This window comes from Homarus americanus, unplaced genomic scaffold (assembly GCF_018991925.1).
Source record: "Homarus americanus isolate GMGI-L3 unplaced genomic scaffold, GMGI_Hamer_2.0 scaffold51476, whole genome shotgun sequence".
Lineage (NCBI taxonomy): Eukaryota > Metazoa > Arthropoda > Malacostraca > Decapoda > Nephropidae > Homarus > Homarus americanus.
In genome coordinates this window covers 1,605,438-1,626,412 of record NW_024736148.1, presented here as the reverse complement: position 1 = coordinate 1,626,412, position 20,975 = coordinate 1,605,438, and the positions used below count along the sequence as shown (strand labels likewise).

At 34.6% G+C, this 20,975-nt stretch overlaps 1 protein-coding gene across 1 annotated transcript; it reads left to right on the top strand.

Annotated features, from left to right (window-relative positions):
* The first annotated feature begins 132 nt into the window (after window positions 1–132).
* LOC121872028 (PITH domain-containing protein GA19395-like) lies at window positions 133–15,508 on the top strand. Its single transcript, XM_042374671.1, is given in 7 exon segments — window positions 133–258; window positions 3,043–3,263; window positions 5,184–5,227; window positions 6,136–6,213; window positions 6,885–6,989; window positions 15,107–15,185; window positions 15,188–15,508. Coding segments are annotated over 6 exon segments (648 nt in total). The 5' UTR covers window positions 133–258; window positions 3,043–3,053; the 3' UTR covers window positions 15,320–15,508.
* Window positions 15,509–20,975: the final 5,467 nt, after the last annotated feature.

Here is a 20,975-nt window from a genome sequence, read left to right as displayed (position 1 = left end):
GTCCAAGCTCTTCTTCTAATACCCATGTCTATAGAGACTGAAGAGGAAGGCATAAAATTTTCGCTGAACAAAGTGGTGAGTACTTAACATTTGCATATTGTTTAGGATATGTGCGTAATTTTTTGCTTAGCGAATTTCTAGCGGATTCTATAGGTCAATCTCGCCGATTTTCACCAACCACATTTGGCAGACTGGTCATGTGGTGTAAACAACCGTTCATCATAACACTTTAAGTCCCCAGGCCGAAACTCTTTTTAGGTAAGTGATAATTTAACATGACATTGATGAACTCCATAATTTAACATTACCAATATATCTGTAATCTTAATACGCTTCCGTAGGTAGAAGAAAAAAGAAGGTAATTTCTGAGAACGGCATTACCACCTTTTTGAGAATAGCACTGCCACCAGAAGTAGTGGTTCGATTTCGTTATTTTTTCCCCACAGATATGCTTATTACTACAGTAAATATTTTAAAAGAGGTGACAACTTTTTATTTTAATTGTAAATTTTATTTTAGTTTTCTAACGGGTACGATCATAAATCACCTGCAGTGGGAAGGGCATGGAGGATGAGGGAAATTACGGGGCAAAATACAGTAAAAAAAATTATCATATGACGCTAAAATGATGTCTGTACGTGCTTATGTCTGTACGTGCTTATATCTGTACGTGCTTATGTCTGTACGTGCTTATGTCTGTACGTGAGAAATTAATTATTTACCATAAATACTCGTCCGAAAAATCTGCCTAGTCACCACGTGCAACAAAGGTGCTTTCATTGGTAACAGATATCAAAAGAAGTACTTTATGTGGCTAGGGGTCCGCCCCCCGGTTAGCAAGGTCGGTAAGGTTAGGTAGGTTACTTAGGGTGGTTAGGTTAGGTAGGTTACTTAGGGTGGTTAGGTTAGGTAGGTTACTTAGGGTGGTTAGGTTAGGTAGGTTACTTAGGGTGGTTAGGTTAGGTAGGTTACTTAGGGTGGTTAGGTTAGGTTTTATTAGGTTCCGTGCATTGTCATATCGTGTTTATAATACTTATTTTCATCCAAAGTACATCTGTCGGGGAAAAAAATTAAATTTTTACTTTCGGACCTAGTGGTTGACCAATAAGATTTTCCAGTGTATTTTGGTGTGTTTTAAACGAATCTGATGTTCGTTTTTCTCAGAATTTGATAGTTTTACCCCAACAATGGGTGAGAGCCTGGGATATTGGGATTTTTGGGTGGGGGAGAAAACAAGTCCTCTAACCTAACCCATAGCCAGGGAGCTCTGCCCCCGGATCCCCAGTAGGCCTAGCTTAAACTAACCTAACCTAAATGTTTCAGTAGTTTAAAACTTTGGGACACGCCATGTCCGAAAGTCCAATACCTTAGTTAGAAGTGGATAGAATGATCGTCTTTCTCGTAAAACTCGGCAATAAACTTAAAATAATCGTAGGAGCCCGAATGACAACCAACCTCCACCACGGCCATTGTCAGACTGGTCAATGATATTCAAATCCGTACCCAGGCTGCTTCCTTTGAAAAAATCAATTGTGATTGGTAAAAAAAAAATTACGTGATGATATCTGTACATCATTGGTCACAACTGGATGACGTCAGTCAATATTGCACATGCGTGATGTGCCGATAACATTTCCAAACAGACGAAGACTGAAAGTACGTAAAATCAATTAAATTCTTTTGTGTCGCTATTTTCCTCTTCCGAATGGTATAAATGGGGTTCATAATGCCCAGAATAGGAAGATCTAAATGTTTCAGTAGTTTATAAACTTTGGGGTGCGTTATGTCTTTAAGTAAAATAACACCAAAAAATTAATGAAATTGAATAACTGCTTCTGGTGGTATAATGTTCTCAGACATTATCATGGGGGTAATTTCTTGGAAAAATTAACAAAATTGGACAACTCCTGCTGGTGGTAATACTGTTCTCAGAAATTACCACCATTTACTTTTATCCTCTTTAGCCATTGTGCAAATACTTTGTTCTTGAGTTATGGCCCATTTTGCCTGGCTAGATTATGATGCCAAGTGGGCAATTATATATCACACATACATACATACATACACACATACATACATACATACATACATACATACATACACACACACACACACACACACACACACATACATACATACATACATACATACATACATACACACACACATACATACATACATACATACATACATACACACACACATACATACATACATACATACATACATACATACATACACACACACACACACACACACACACATACATACATACATACGTACATGTAAGGGTTAAGATACATTTTATGCAATAATTGGAATTTAATAACTAAAATAGTGTTTTTGCTCATCCTATTTATGGATATAGACCACTTTATCAGTGGCAGTGATTGATTTCTTTCAAAAAGGGCAGGGCTTTAAAGATGAGAGGAAATGTGGGGTTAATACATTTAAAATACACAGCAGTGCTAGAACCTCTGAGAACCAGAGCTTATTTATATTACTGTACAGTATAACCTATTTGTGTGTTTATGTTCATTTTGTTCAAATATATATTTGGGTCTTTAATTTGCAACAACTACTTTCTTTCATTGCTCAGTCATTTGTTTCTACTTGAGTTAGACATACTCATAGTTTAGTGATGGGTTTTGTTAATTTACTGAAGAACCACGGACATGGATTCCATTGCCTATTTGCCACGTGAGTAATTTCAGCTATTTCTTCCTTATTCTCCAACTGGATTTGCATTTTATGTACTGTACTAAAAAAGATTCTGGTGAAAATTTGGAAGAAATTAAAACATTAGCCATATAGCCTAAAGTACAGTATGTGTTTACCCATTTTTATATTATTTTTTAAACATTATCAGGGCTTTCCTCACTTTATTCAGGATAATTAAATCTGAAGACGAGAGTGGAAATGTGAAAATTGGGACTGTCAAGCTGGGTTGAATGAATTTTAGGGTGATAGGTTGTTTTCATGCTATGAACCTATGGCCAGGTTAGAGAAATATGACATTTAAAGTGAGTTGGTACATTACAGGTTAGTACAACATGTCGGGCTGTGGCGGTGGTCATGGTCATGACCACTCTGGGCATGGGTCATGTGGTGATGGTCATGAACATACACCTCCTGAATTGGGGGTGGCATACAGTCTCTACACGCGTATTGATGTTGACAATGTGGAGTGTCTAAATGAAGCAGTTGAAGGCTCAGGGAAAACTGTTTTTAAACCTTGGGAAGATAGACTTTCTAGAGAGAAGGTAAGCATTATACTACAGGCTGAGATATTTGAGAAATTTTATATTATTATTTTTATTTTTATGACCTAATGCAGCTTCTATTTACATCTGCAGTCCAGTCAGTTCTTTTACATTGCGATAGTTGTATTCCTGACGGACATCACGTTATGGAAAAATTGCATTATGATAACTGTTAATTCAATAGCAATTAAGGGGTTAAGGGTTATGCTTACAATATATTATATTGCAGTACTGTATTGTTAGTTATGTGTTTTTTTTTATAATAACTCTATTTCAAATGTTTCAGTTGGATATTATCACTCATTGACAGAATAAAAACATGAAAGGGGTAAAATGCTTGTTACAGTGTACTTTACAATATTAGTCTATGTTGCTAAGCAATAGAAAGCTATAAAGGAGGGTGAGGAGGGAAAATGATGAAATAAGTGGAGAGTGACTCGCCTAACAGCTTTTAATAATAATATGTTTTAAAATCAAAACATTGCTAATCATAAGAAATGTAAAATAACTTTTAAAAATGTTTCAGAGACAAATAACATTGGGTAAAGCACAGTCAGTGATAACACGTGTGATATGTATGCATGCTGAACAAAGATTCGAGATGTGTGTGGAGTAATGTAACTGGAGTTGCACAGTTTGATTTTCCTGTCATTACCAGAGCCTTCAAGATTTATTACATCAAGTTTTTTTTACCACCACCACTTACCAGCTTACTAGCCGTTCGGGCAGTTGGTCTATCGGAACTATCCAGTGTTAGTACAGAAGGAAAAGAAACTCTGGAAAACTTGTAATGTTTGGTAGGGTCACACTAGATAACACCCTTCTCACATGTATCTGTTGTCAACCAGGATTTGAACCCTTGACATTTTGGTGAGATAGATGCTTGTTACCACTGTACCACCAATACCAAATTTGTTTGCATACATTATAGTAAAACATTTTTTATATTGAGGAAAACAGTAAAATAGCCTAATAGCTTACCTGTATACAGTATAACTGAAGTGTAAACAAAGTTGTTTACAACAAATCAGTAAAAATTCAGTCTTACAAAGCAGGGAAATCATTACTTCCCTCTTCAAAGTTCACCCATAATGATCACACATGTTAACTGTGAATTTATTCAGGAATGATACCAAGTAATTTTCATTTATTATCAAATTGCTGCCGTTGGCAGCATCTAGAAGTGTCTACCAGCATCGCGCTTTTTGAAACGATACGTCAGGGCAGCTGCACAACCACCTACTTCTGTTTGCGCGACTTAGTTATGTTTACTAGATCACATTATACCCAATTCACATCAGTGTTGTCAAAAATGTGTTACCTATTACAGTCGTCATGTTATAACCAATTTGCATTATGAAAATATGAGTTATAGGAGAACTGACTGCATAGTACATAAATTAGAAAACAGGTAAACCACTACTTAATGTAGAAATTGATGAGTGCAACCTCACCTGTTAACTTGGTTGGCCAAATTGAATTTCCAGGCTTCAATCCATTGTTCTGGTTTTTCTTTTAGCACTAGAGTTTTAATGTGGATTAACACAGTTTTCTGTATTTTTTTGTGAATTGTAAGTGTTTAGATTCTATGTACATCAAGGTGCAAGTGTTATAAAATTTTAATCATGATCCACAGTTGCAATTTAAACTACATAGTGTGTCATTACATGGGGCTGACCCAACCCTTGCTGTGTCAAGAGTGGAAATTTGATTTCTTAGTTTGTAATTTAACTATCATGGGACATTTTCTTGGCCAGTGGCTTTCATGAGATGACCAATGAGTGTTAGCCTTGAATCTTGAATCCTGGGTTGCAAATCCTTAGACATTATAGACTAGAAATTTGAATGTTACAAGAATATTTTGCATTTCTTGCAAGTACAGAAACTCAAGTTTACATTGTTAACATTATTTATTTACAGTTTGTGGAAAGTGATGCTGATGAAGAGCTTCTCTTTAATATACCGTAAGTACCAAAGAAGATGAAGAGCTTTTTTTATAGTATACCATAAGCCGTGTATAGCGCAGTAAGCCCACAACCTGGCTTTTGTTCTGTAGTGTTTGCTGTAGTTCCTGTCATTGGCCAGCCTCAAGCTTGTGATGGATGAGTCTTTTAGCTTGCTTCTCCACCCTTGGAGGTAAAGATGTGATAGTGTATATGCTGGCCAGTAGACTAGAGCACTTTCTAGAAGGGCTTAATCCATATACAGTACAGTATAAGGCCAAAGCTTTACTGTTCAGTAGTCTAGAGATTCTTCTTAACCTTTAACGTGTTGCTGTGGGTATCTCATCAATCACCCCAAACATTGTTTTTTCAATTCTTAAAAAAATTTTGAAATTATCTAATAAAATAATGTTGATAAATTTACACAGGGAAAAGGGAAACAGTGGATCACCTTAGCTTTCGTCTTTATTCAAGAGCTATCTTGACTTGTGTGGTTTAGGATGAGGCACAATGGAAAATGGACTTTTATTAAGGGAAAGCCATCAAGGTGCAGTGATCTCTCTTTCTTGAATGACAGCAGCTTTATCATTAAAAAGCCTTTTTCTTGCAGACTTGTGGGTTCTTAGGCATAGGAAATAAAACTGTGAATTGTAATATTTTACTGTATAACTGTTATAATCAGACATATGGTGAGTATCATGATTTAGCTGGTTTGTATACTGTAATACATTACCATATGCTCGCCCCTGATGTTAAATGAAATTTCAGAATTAATCCCTATGAATTCCAGGGTAGACTATGTTATAAATTACCTAATCTTTTCAAAACCTGTCCAGATATTCATACAGGAACAATTAATGAATACTGGTACACTGTATTTCATAGGAGTAAATATTACATGGTTGTTTAATTATCCTTTTTTTTTCCAGATTCACCGACAACATTAAATTGAAAGGAATTATTGTGATAGGTGGCGAAAATGGACATCATCCAAGCAAGATGAGATTGTAAGAAAGCATGCTGCATTTGGTTGTTTTTACTGTAACTTATATCTGTTGTAGGTAATCTTTGAATCTTCATTAGCCAAGTGCAGAATATCTTACTATTCCTCTGGCTGGTGTAGTGATTGATCTTGGTCTCAACAGATTTGAACCTTTTACTAATAAATTCACATTTAAGTAAAGAAATTCAACACCATCACTAATTTGATGGGTATGATTAGCTACTGATATTTGGGCACTTCTGAAACCTAGATCAGTGATCTCTTTTAGCAAAAATAGAGGACATGTTATACATATAATATTTCCAGCTTTGGCTCCAGTCTACACCAGTGCAAAATGTTGATCTCACTAAGTCCTTTATGGCTACAGTACTTAATGCAACAAACCCATTTCATTTAGAACAGTGGAGAACAATCAGGATATAAACAACTTAATACTCAGAGTGATTCTCAAATAACACTTTACAAAATCAAATACATGTAATATTAATACTGATGTACATACAATAAACTAAACTGACTTCTTTCCAGCCAAGCCCACAAAGATTGTTGTGCCTTTATCATGAAGAAGATAAAGGTCTTACTTGCATTTTATCTTGGCTAGTCAATCAATTGGTATGTAAATAAAACTTATTAATAGGAAAAATAGAAAAAGTCAAAATATTAATTATTTTTCAGGTTCAAGAACAGAGCCCACATGACATTTGATGATGTGAATATGACAGCCGACCAAGAATTTGAGTTACATCCTGACCCATCTGGAACTTTAGAATACACCACCAAGTAAGTGTGTATGGTAGTTACTGTACTGTTAGTTTTTACTTAACCAAAAAATATCAATTTACGTAAAAAATACGCTTGACCTATTACCTAACTTTTCGGCACATGTGGTAAAAAAATAGATTTTTGTTTAAATTTCATACAAAGGTGCTACTTTGCTGATTGCGGATCTGGGTTTACAATTTAAAAATTTGAGTAATTGGTGTTAATTTATGGCCTTTGACATAATAAAGATATTTAACAAGTCAATTATGCTGTGCCTGTAAGTTTTAAATCACCCTTATATATGTTTTCCTAAAAATATAGACTATCAGGGTGTCTACTGGTCTGGAAAACCGGAAAGAGGAAGGTAATTTTATTTGGGGCTGGAAATCCAGGAAAAACCAGGTAATTTTACAAATAACCCTGGAATTTTGTGTGAATTCAGTTCACCTTCAAAATACAGAGGTCCCTCGATTAACGAATGGTTCAATTAACAGAATTTCGGTTAACGAATTAGCTCCCACAAGGATTTTCAGTTCCATTAACGAACAAAATTTAGATTAATGACAGCCTTACGAGAAACACACTTTGTTGTGAGCATCAGCTGATCGGCTAGTCTGCCAATACAGTACAGTACAGTAATTGGTTCTATGTTTACATTCGTTTCCAATGGAGTAAACATCAAGAAAGTTGTGCTCTCGAATATTTTTGCATTTTTTATATTCAAATTATTGGTCATTCTGAAATTTAGTTAACACATTGATAATATATACAGTACAGGGAACAGTTTTTGTGTGCCTTTCAGCTGATTGAATCACCCACCAACGCTTCTCAGTTTAACTTTGTTTACAGTGGAGTAAACATCGAGTTTGTTGGTCTCTTGAATATTTTTGCATTTTTTCATTAAAATTATTGGTCTTTCTGAAATTTAGTTAACATATTGATAATATATAGTGCAGAAATTATTATGAAGCATGAAGAAGCATTAGAACCAATGCACTCTGTAAAGAATATGGCATGTCATCATCGACTACCTCTACAATCAGCTATTTGATATGTAAACAAAGCTGCCGGGAATACGACATACATACCTCAAAGTAAGTTAAAATACAGTATTCTATTGTCTTTTATTTATTATTGTACAGTATACTATACAGTACAGTACATTGATCCCTCGGTTAACAGGGCTGTGGAGTCGAAGACAAAACCTTCGACTCCGACTCCTCAAATTTTTATGCTTCCGACTCCGACTCCGACTCCTTGGCCTATTTGTAACAATTATTTCTACCATCCTAATTGTAATTTGTATGTTGTAACCTGCATAGGTAAAAAGTAAAACACCGTGGCTATACTGCTTTATTAATGATCTGGACGATATTTAAGAACTACAAAAAGATGATAGGCTTGACTTTCAAAGTTTCAATCAAAAGAAAAATAAATTTATTAAGAATTCAAGATATTAACTAGAAAACACCATTTACATGTATATCTAAAAGTTCGATCTCAGCATATGAATTTTGTTTAAGTTCATAATCTGATGTGGATCTAAATGATGATCCTACAATTCCTTTTAAAGTAAGGTTATATATTTATGTACATTAAAGAAATGAATACCTTATTAAGGAAAATGGATAAACCTTACATGATTAAGTTATTAAATTAAATTTGCCTTAATCTCACCAAAAACAGGTTGTAGCTAATTGTTTTGTAGCTGAGAGCCTCTGTGCAGTTTTCAACGAAACAAAATTTGATATAATTCAAAATTTCAAATGGTAAAGAAGAGACTATCGTCCAAAATTATAGTGCTATACTGTGCCTGCTACAATAAATTCATAATAATGCTTATAAAATGGAAATAAATTCTTTTAATAATTTAAGAAAATTAGTGGGATCAGTGGAATCACTGCAATGAATATGCCTGAGTTCATATATTTGTTCTTAGGAACAGAATAGCTTCAGTCGGAGTCGGAGTCTGGACAATTTTACCGACTCCGACTCCACAAGCCGAAATTTCCTCCGACTCCTCGACTCCGACTCCGACTCCACAGCCCTGATAGGTACTCCTGAATGTGCTGCTTAAGGATCTGTTAACCAAAATTTGATATCTTGATTATAACTTGTTCAAATGGCTTTTAGAAAATGTTCAAATGATTTTTAGAATATTTTAATTACTTTTGCAATGCTAATTACTCGCCACTTATGGGTTTTCGAGGTCATTTCTTGGTGCTTGTGTATTATTCTGGATGTACTTAAATAGTTAGGCACATTAAATTTTAGTTCAGAGAGAAAACGTATTTTTGGCCAAAAATCCTTTAAGGCTTTAGACTTACAATTTTTGTCATTTCGGCCAAAAAATGGATTTTGTTCAAAATTTCAGTATAGGTACTCCTGAATGTGCTGCTTAAGGATCTGTTAACCAAAATTTGATATCTTGATTATAACTTGTTCAAATGGCTTTTAGAAAATGTTCAAATGATTTTTAGAATATTTTAATTACTTTTGCAATGCTAATTACTCGCCACTTATGGGTTTTCGAGGTCATTTCTTGGTGCTTGTGTATTATTCTGGATGTACTTAAATAGTTAGGCACATTAAATTTTAGTTCAGAGAGAAAAACGTATTTTTGGCCAAAAATCCTTTAAGGCTTTTGACTTACAATTTTCGCTATTTCGCCAAAAAAATGGATTTTTGTTCAAAATTATATAGGTACTCTCTGAATGTGTTGCTTGGCGATCTGTTAAATCAAAATTTGATATCTTGATTATAACTTTCAGTTCAAATGGTTTTAGAAAATGTTAGAATATTTTAATTACTTTTGCAATGCTAATTACTCGCCACTTATGGGTTTTCGAGGTCATTTCTTGGTGCTTGTGTATTATTCTGGATGTACTTAAATAGTTAGGCACATTAAATTTTAGTTCAGAGAGAAAACGTATTTTTGGCCAAAAATCCTTTAAGGCTATAGACTTACAATTTTCGTCATTTCGGCCAAAAAATGGATTTTGTTCAAATTTCAGTATAGGTACTCCTGAATGTGCTGCTTAAGGATCTGTTAACCAAAATTTGATATCTTGATTATAACTTGTTCAAATGGCTTTTAGAAAATGTTCAAATGATTTTTAGAATATTTTAATTACTTTTGCAATGCTAATTACTCGCCACTTATGGGTTTTCGAGGTCATTTCTTGGTGCTTGTGTATTATTCTGGATGTACTTAAATAGTTAGGCACATTAAATTTTAGTTCAGAGAGAAAATGTATTTTTGGCCAAAAATCCTTTAAGGCTTTAGACTTACAATTTTTGTCATTTCGGCCAAAAAATGGATTTTGTTCAAAATTTCAGTATAGGTACTCCTGAATGTGCTGCTTAAGGATCTGTTAACCAAAATTTGATATCTTGATTATAACTTGTTCAAATGGCTTTTAGAAAATGTTCAAATGATTTTTAGAATATTTTAATTACTTTTGCAATGCTAATTACTCGCCACTTATGGGTTTTCGAGGTCATTTCTTGGTGCTTGTGTATTATTCTGGATGTACTTAAATAGTTAGGCACATTAGGTACAGTTCCTTTAAGGCTTCTTTAATTTTTGGCCATTTGACCAAATGGATTTGTTCAAATTTCAGCGCGGTATTCCTGGATATTGCTGTAAGTCTTATTAGCAAAATTTGATATCTTGATTATAACTTGTTCAAATGGCGTTTAGAAAATGTTCAAATGATTTTTAGAATATTTTAATTACTTTTGCAATGCTAATTACTCGCCACTTATGGGTTTTCGAGGTCATTTCTTGGTGCTTGTGTATTATTCTGGATGCACTTAAATAGTTAGGCACATTAAATTTTAGTTCAGAGAGAAAAAGCATTTTTGGCCAAAAATCCTTTAAGGCATAAGACTTACAATTTTTGTCATTTTCGGCCAAAAAATGGATTTTGTTCAAAATTTCAGTATAGGCACTCCTGAATGTGCTGCTTAAGGATCTGTTAACCAAAATTTGATATCTTGATTATAACTTGTTCAAATGGCTTTTAGAAAATGTTCAAATGATTTTTAGAATATTTTAATTACTTTTAATGCTAATTACTCGCCACTTATGGGTTTTCGAGGTCATTTCTTGGTGCTTGTGTATTATTCTGGATGTACTTAAATAGTTAGGCACATTAAATTTTAGTTCAGAGAGAAAACGTATTTTTGGCCAAAATCCTTTAAGGCTTTAGACTTACAATTTTCGTCATTTCGGCCAAAAAATGGATTTTGTTCAAAATTTCAGTATAGGTACTCCTGAATGTGCTGCTTAAGGATCTGTTAACCAAAAATTGATATCTTGATTATAACTTGTTCAAATGGCTTTTAGAAAATGTTCAAATGTTTTTTAGAATATTTTAATTACTTTTGCAATGCTAATTACTCGCCACGGCGGGTTTTTCGAGGTCATTTCTTGGTGCTTGTGTATTATTCTGGGATGTACTTAAATAGTTAGGCACATTAAATTTTAGTTCAGAGATAGTATTTTTGGCCAAAAAATCCTTTTTTAAGGCTATAGACTTACAATTTTTGTCATTTTCGGCCAAAAATGGATTTTTGTTCAAAAATTTCAGTATAGGCACTTGAATGTGCTGCTTAAGGATCTGTTAACCAAAATTTGATATCTTGATTATAACTTGTTCAAATGGCTTTTAGAAAATGTTCAAATGAGTTTTAGAATATTTTAATTACTTTTGCAATGCTAATTACTCGCCACTTATGGGTTTTTGAGGTCATTTCTTGGTGCTTGTGTATTATTCTGGATGTACTTAAATAGTTAGGCACATTAAATTTTAGTTCAGAGAGAAAACGTATTTTTGGCCAAAAATCCTTTAAGGCTTTAGACTTACAATTTTTGTCATTTTCGGCCCAAAAATGGATTTTGTTCAAAATTTCAGTATAGGTACCAGGGCTGTGGAGTCGAAGACAAAACCTTCGACTCCGACTCCTCAAATTTTTATGCTTCCGACTCCGACTCCTTGGCCTATTTGTAACAACTATTTCTACCATCCCAATTGTAATTTGTATGTTGTAACCTGCATAGGTAAAAAGTAAAACACTGTGGCTATACTGCTACAGCTTTATTAATGATCTGGACGATATTTAAGAACTACAAAAAGATGATAGGCTTGACTTTCAAAGTTTCAATCAAAAGAAAAATAAATTTATTAAGAATTCAAGATATTAACTAGAAAACACCATTTACATGTATATCTAAAAGTTCGATCTCGGCATATGAATTTTGTTTAAGCTCATAATCTGATGTGGATCTAAATGATGATCCTACAATTCCTTTTAAAGTAAAGTTATATATTTATGTACATTAAAGAAATGAATACCTTATTAAGGAAAAAGGAAAAACCTTACATGATTAAGTTATTAAATTAAATTTGCCTTAATCTCACCAAAAACAGGTTGTAGCTAATTGTTTTGTAGCTGAGAGCCTCTGTGCAGTTTTCAACGAAACAAAATTTGATATAATTCAAAATTTCAAATGGTAAAGAAGAGACTATCGTCTAAAATTATAGTGCTATACTGTGCCTGCTACAATAAATTCATAATAATACTTATAAAATGGAAATAAATTCTTTTAATAATTTAAGAAAATTAGTGGGATCAGTGGAATCACTGCAATGAATATGCCTGAGTTCAAATATTTGTTCTTGAACAAGGCCAAGCTTCAGTGGTCGGGTCTGAGCTCCGACTCCTAACGAAATTCCTCCGTCCTCGACTCCCAGCCCTGTCGGTTAGCAGCGCCTCGGTTAGCAATTACTTTCCATAAGATTCTTCACTTCAGTTAATGAGCAAACCCTGGGTTACGAATCCCTTACAATTTTCCTAACATGTTTTTAGCCTGCACCAGCTGTAGTATTAGTCCGCCAATTAGTAATCAGTTTTGGGCTTAAATTCTTTACCTTTTAGTAAATGTCAAGAAGATTGTACTATTCAATAATTTTAAAAGTTTTATATTAAATTTTTTAGTCATTTTAACAATTATTGAACATAATTGAAGTACAGGAAGCTAGTTTTTTGCGCACCAAACAGCCACTCAACACGCAAGCTTGGCGTCAGTTTGGTTACCAGTTCAGAGGAAGGAACATCTTGTTTGAGACTCTTCAACATAAATGCTTTTTTCTGTTTCCAGTCAAATTATTGGTCATTTTGAAATATATTTTAATATTGACAATATATAATGCAGTGCAGTGTTGATTTAAAGAAAATAATCTTGAATTACACCAGTAGACTAAAATTTTATGGGTGAAATGGTGGCATGGGGTGACTTCTCTTCTCCTTCCTCCACCCCATACTAATTCCCATCATCATCATCAACCTGGAGCCTTATACATGCACACCTCAAAGTAAGTGTACTTTACTGCATTTATTTTTAGTTTGTATGTAATTTTCGGTGAGCTGGAACCAGTACAAAACCCATTGAAACAATGGTTTCGGATGAATATTTCAGTTAACGAGCAGCCTTCTGGAACGAATTGTGCTCGTTAACTGAGGGACCACTGTACTGTATTTAGTATATATTTAATGTTTTGTTAATTCTATTATTGGTATCAGTACTTTGTATGTATACTTTTTCTGTAAGTTGGAACCAATTACAATATCCCATTGAAATAATAGATTCAGTTCACAAAATTTTCGGTTAACAACCAACTCAGTGGAACCAATTGTGTTCGTTAATCGAGGGACCACTGTATTGTAATTTTGACAGCATTCTTACCATAAAATAATGATGTACTACATAATAGGTAAATAATTAAACTTTTAGGGATAAATTCCAGTAAATGGCCCACTCCAATAACTGTATTGTTTGTGTACCTCTCATATTTCATGTCAGTGATCAAATAACCAAATATTACAGGTCATACCTACTAATTATGCGATGAGTGTTGTCAGAGATGAATTGTTCTTATAATTAAGTGGCTTTATTTAAGTGCATTATTCCACATATTAATCATGAGTCATGTAGGTGAATCAGGAGTGTGATTTTTATGTTTTGGCGACTTTTTTGGAATGTCCAGGTCGATACGTGAATCGCACAAATCCGAGGAGAAAATTATGGAAAGAGGGTGGTGTCAAGGTCTTTGACTAAAACTCATACATGCAGAAGGTCCTCTCATTCCATGAAACTCTCAGCACCAACTTGCAGTACAGTAAATCGGAGATATAATGGACTAATTGGGGAACTGGTATGTTAAGCGAAAGTTGGTTATATCCGGATCAATAATGGACTCGATCAGTATGAATTCATTCCTCAGCCTGTGTTCAGTTTTGCATCTGTGTTCAGGACTGTTACTGTGTACCCGTATTCAGGATGAATGGAAAAAGACCATCAAGTTTAAGTTAAAGCAGAGGTGCTAAAAGATCCATAAAGGAATTACGTTGGACATTTAACTTGATGTTTTAAGGAGGTAACTCCAATAGCACCACCTCACCTCAACACCTCATGCAGCACTCAATATCATTTCTGTTGAGCTAAATTTAAGTATTGTGTTCATTTATTGTCATGTTCCATCATGAGTGAATCATTGAACAGGTATATGTTTAAAACTGTTTATTTCCATTCATGTATGTACCTGTATTACTTTCTTCTTTTTTTCCTTGGGAATGCATCTAAAATTATATAAAGGTCGGTAGGAAAATTGGTCCAGTACAGTACTGTACAGTATTAAGGAATTTTGCATTGCGGAAAATTTTCAGGATTGGAACCCTTCTGTAACCTGGGGGATGCCTGAACATTTATTGTTTTTATCTTTATTTTGTGTAAATGATTGTTTGGTGTTATTTTTATAAATTTATTTTTTTTATGTCTATCAATTATTTGAGTTATTTAGACAGCAGGATACAAAAACTTATTTGGGTTCTTCAGGTTCTCAGAAACGGAATCTATTTCCCCATAAGTTATTAATATCGATATCTGATCTATCACTTATTGATTTGTTTTTGAGGTTCCTGACCTCATCATATAACAGTCAACACATGTACTGTACTAGCTGCAGAGTATATGATAATGAAATGTTCTTTAATTTAATGATATTTTCTGGATAAAATACTGTATGTATATTACTTTATTTGATGATAAAACATCTTTCCTCTGGTTGCAGAGTGGTGACATTTTCTTCTGTTACCCATCTCAGCCTGCACTTCCCGAGCAACTTTGGTGAAGAAACTACAAAAATATACATTACATAGGGTTTAGGGGAGAATACACCAAAGCACACAGGCATGGTGTTACTATCTGTAGTTATGAGTCTACTCCTCAGATGTCAGATCACAAAGATAAAGTGCTTGATAAAGTTGGAAAGTCAGTCATGTGAGATGAAGGTTTTAAAAAAAATTATGGCCTACTGGCTATTCATGAATGATTTGGAAGGTTCACAGCACAGTGAACACTCTGTCACTCTGCCTGCCTTTGTCATAAGTATGAAATTTGAGCAACAGGAAGCATTATTTAAATGAATAATGTTTTTGCTGTGAATTGCTACTCACCAATGTTCAGTGATGCAGTGGTTTGCAAAGGCCAGTGTATCATTTCAGTCAAGAGTTTAAAACTATCAGTGAATTGCTGCACCCCCTCCTCCCCCCCTAAAAAATAAAAATAAATAAATAAAAAATTGGGAGTGTTTCCAGATCCATGCTTTCACTCCTCCTTCAGTTAAATGTACAGTCCAAAAACAAAATTAATCTGCACCTTTGTGGTGTTATACAATGTATTAACTATATGTGATATAACAAATACATCATACTGGTTATACAATGCATCACACAACCAGAAATACAACCTTACCAAATTAACATGGCTTCAGTCAGTTGTTTGCAGAGGCGATCAGTAAAAGGGGTGCGGAACATTTTTTTGCTGACTGCACAAGACTTGTATGTACTTATATCAATCCGGCATGTAAATACCTTGTTACGTATCTTTGGGTATTTTGAAGCAGTAAGTGACTTTATGCTCTTAATATTTCTAAAATTATTCTTTTTTGGGGCTTGGCATCAGCCACCCAGTTTAGACAGTGTTGAGATAAGTTTGTTTTAGGCTTACATTTTTAACAAAAAAGATCTGACAGATGTTTAATTTATAGCTGGGGTGTCCCTTAAGTCTAAAAATATTTGAACGAGGATGATTTGACCTAGTGGAGGTTATATGACAGGAAAATCACTGTGCGGGAGGAAGGTCTACACTCCACTAGTCTTCGTTATAAATAAGTTTTGATAGGCTGAGATTCTGCAAAATGGAATTTCAACAGAATTGACATGAGTTGGAGAGTGTGGTAGTAAGATTAACGACTGTGGAAGTATCTGTGTCTGAATATGCATTGGTAAAAATTTTATACAAGGTTATTAATGTTGATTGTTTTGATGGCTCTTCTTTGCATGCAACTGAGGAGATGAAGGTCCTCAACACTACAGGAAGCCCACAGATGAAACAGTTTTCCATGTAGGAACATACATAGCTTATATAAATGGGTGTTGACTGTTCATTGGCAAAGTAGGGACTGGCTCTGAACATGAATGCAAGCTCTAAATGTATTCATTGCCTTGTTTGGAAAGCAAAATGTCAAACTGCACTGCATCCTGTTTATGATATCAATCCTTTTTATATATTATTGAATCACCTTATTAAAAGTCAGTGATTATGAATCACAGATCTAATTTATGATCCTCTAAATATACTTTGTAAAATTAATTTCTACTGTATTCAGCTTACTCTTTTGGACTGAGCAGGAAAGACATGACCGAAAGGGATTTGTTTATTACTCAGAATATTTATTAGTTTCACTGGAACAAGAGGCCTACTTCTAGACCAGGACCTCCATCCAAAGTTAACTTAATGAAGACCTGTCTAACACATAATGTGCAGTAGCTCATAAGTAACTAAGGTTAGTCCTCCGTTATCTTATCGGGTTAATCCAGATTCTGCCAAAGCTTCTAAATTTGGGCACATTCAACACCCCTGTTGATACCTGACCCCTGTTTTCCTTTTCCTAGATCTTGGTTCATCTTCTGATATCCTGTAGACTTAAATTTTTTAAGAATCTGGGATTTGTTGAGAATTTTAAACTCCTGACCATAGAAGCAACCACTCCATCACTGGATAATTTATTAGGCTCTTGATATATTTGCTTAAATACAGTATATACAGCAGTTGTTTTACAGCAATGGTGTTACTCATATGAAAAGTTCATATGGATATAGCATGGTATTCAGTGTGCTCAATATCTCACAGGACACTCGTCTTGACCTTTTGCCATAAAATGAAGGTTGAAGATACAGTCCTATATTTTGGCCTGTGCACAATTTGCCTAAATGATAATTGCTTTTAATCTGTCTGCTGATTTCTATTTGTAATTCATTGGAATGTCACATGTGCATTAATCCTCATAAGAAAGACTATGTACATGTAGTATGTTAGTACAGTATAAGAAATTGGGAAGTACGTAGGTTTTATTAAAATATGTAACTATGAAATTAATAAAATAAAGATTTTCACTTTTCATCGGGTATAAAAGGTGTTTTTGAACTAAACAAAAAGAAAATTCACTTAGAACTCTGCTGTTTCATATGTACCTTTGAACATTTCTGTTCTGATTAATCTTGTCTTATACCTTTTCCCTCATACTGTACTTAGGTTAACCTCTTGGTTATTATTGTAGGTCAGGCATGGGCAGCCCGTGGGCCACATGCGGCCTGAACCATGTCTTTGTGCAGCCCGCGAATTGATTGAGAAATTCTATTTAATGTGGCCCGTGGTTCAGGTAGATGCAGCCAGTTAATGGTGAGTAAAGCAATGTTTATTGAAAGAATAATCTTCACACACAATTCATTACTGTTTCATTATCTAAGAGTAAGCAACTATGAAAATGTAGCACTGAAATAAGTATATGTAGCCAACAATATACCGGTAAACATTTTAACTTGTGTGAGTTTACGGGCCAAGTACAGCGCGGCCTGTTAGATGGATTACCTGCTATGTGGCAGTGGGTCACGTGGGAATTAACTAAGTTTGGGCAAGTCCAAGTGGGGTCACGGGCGGTGGTCAACGGGTCAAAGGGTAAGGATTCTTCCTTGTTGATCGATTGTTTCTCTCCATAGTACCACATCCTTCATGCCTGGCTGTCTGTTCTATCTATTTATTCTTGTCTGAAGATGAGTGAAGCAGTCTGTGAATCGAGAGTTTTCCTACAGTTAAATCATTTTTCTTACTTATGAGAAACACTCAGCAGAATAATGTCAATGTTAATCTTGGTGCATGAGGAACTACAGTGGAACGACCAATAGACATCACAACACTCTGGCAGATTGTTCCAAGTTTATCTCTCACTCTAAAAAAGTTACCCCTTGCAGTTTTCTGGGCTTGCGGCTTCTTCAACCTTGAGCTGTGACCCCTTGTGGGGTGAATGTCCGCCAGCTACAGGTAAAGACGCTTGACTGAGTAGTGTCCTTTGAGATGCTTATACACCTCAATTAAGTCTCCCCTTGCCAGTCTGTAGTATAAGCTAGGCAGTTTCAGGCGCTCTAATCTCTTAGGGTAGCCGAGGTGCCGTAGTGCAGGCACCAGTCTGGTGGCCTTCCTTTGGACATTTTCAATCAACTGACAGTCCTTAGCATATCTCTGGGACGGGGTGACAGTACTGTACTCCAGGCGGGAAGCACGACCTTCTTATAAGACCTAATAATTTAGTAGCCGGATTTACCTTCTTTTTGCAATGACCCGAGAACTTCAGCTCATTGTCAACATACACTTAGGTCCTTTTCGCATTCAGTCTCAATTAATGCAGTTTCTTTGTTCCGTTGGGACATATGATATGCCTCCTTACCATTGGTACGTCCCAGGTGCAGCCTCTTACACTCTGTGACATTGAATCTTAGCAGCCATTTCTTCAACCATTCTTGAAGCTCACAGAGATCCTTCTACAGCTCTTCTCCGTCTGCTTGGTTCTTAATTTCCCAAAATAACTTGGCATCATCCATAAACATTTGTATGGAGGAATGGACAGCGTCAGGCATGTCATTTATGAAGCAAACAAATGACATGACTGACGCTGTACATTCCTCCATACAAACGTTTGTGGTAGACAGTACAGTAATGCTAAGAAGTGTTAATGATAGCAGGCAGTAACAATGGTGATGGTAGTGTTATTCAGAGCTAATTGCGATGAGGGTAAAGCTTATTATTAATTTCAGTTCAATATAGTGTATTTAACTTGCAGTCTTTTTATTTATCAGGTTATTAAGAGGACAAAAAAAATCAGAAAATAGTTTATTATGACACAACTCTTCAACACAACAGCATTTAATTTTCACTGTACTGTATAGTGAAAGAATAAAGACCTGTCAGTAACAACTTTTGTATGGCCAGTCTTTGCTGTTAAAAGAAAGGAATAAAACTTGGAAAGTAAGTTGTAACAAGAAGCCTACAGGGCCTTAAATTTTTGTCTAAGTTGACAGTTCTTGACGTCAGACTCATTTTAAAAGGTGACTATCCAAGGGACCTACAAAGTTACAATAAAAATTGAGCCAGAAGTTTTGGACAATATATTCAATTTTTCTTTATATACTGTATTTAGGAACATAAGCCATCTTGAAAGGCATATGCTGATATCCAACATAGTTTTAAAAGAGGACCTTACAAGGGACCTTATTTTCAACAAAACTGGATAACCAGTTTTTAAGAAGTAAAGCATTTAAAAGTTTTAGACAGCTGGATGGCTGACTCCTGTATTATGAATAACCATACTTATAAAAAATCATCCTAACTGGCTGCTTTGGCTTCACTGAGAGATTTTCTTTTGCTCATTGGCTGTCACCGTAAAAGTTACTGAATGTTATTTGTCACATTTCTTCTTTAAACCATAAATTGTGGTTCCTACATTATACTGGTCACAGAGTTTCCTCAACAAGTTTTTGAAAATCTTCCACAATTTCTTTGAAACTAAGCACTTTGTTTTCTTCTGGCACTATGACTACACTTAGTACCATCACTTTTGCATCAGTAAATTTTTCATAATATTTTTCACTTTTTAGCCCTCAGAGCTGAAGAGTACTAGTAGATAAAATGAGTAGAAGATTTATTTCTGCAGGACCCCATCTCTCATTATCTGAAGGAAGCTGTTTAAGTTATTTCAATATTTTGGGAAAAAAATCAAATTATCCTAAAATATTGAATTGTGGATACAGAATTAATGAGGGTTCAATGTATTTGATTTTAAATCACATTTCACAAGACAGTTATACAATTTAGACAATGCAAGTAGTTTATAACCTTTATTTAATTTGATGATGACCAGCCTTAAGCAAATCAAGTCAATACACAGTGCTATTTTCATTTAATAGAATTTATTAAGGATTCTTGACAAAGGTAGTTTGTTTTGGTAATGAGAATCTTTGATGTGAAACACCAAAGAAAAAGTAATAATGTTGATGTATGGGAAGAAAATAAAGAGAACTTACTGTATACAGTATTTCCTTGGCAGACATGTTGTGATCCATTGAAAGCCAGTGGTTCCCAAACTTTTTCACATGGCGCTCCCTTTTGCGTTTTACCAAACCCTCAAGCCCCGCCCCCTTATTTTTAAAAGTAAATTTAGTCAACTTTTAATAAATTTTACACCTTGTACTCATATTTACCATCTATACTGTATAGTTTTCAAGATCAACTAAATCATAATTATTTTCTTCATGTATTTCGTGCATATGTGAAATATTAAAATATACTAAAAAAAATAATTAATGTTACAGTTTTATTGAAAATTTCTTAATAAAAAAATAATGTCAATATGCCTGTATGCATATTTTTCACATGGCTTCACCCCCCTCTCCCTGTTTGGGAACCACTAATTTAAATAAAGCGTTAAATTTCTCTGTGCTTCATATTCACAGACATATATTTACTCAGTAAGAGATTAGAATATTAACTTCACTTATATATACAGCACATTCATACAAATTGAATCATTTAATTTGAGGTACAGA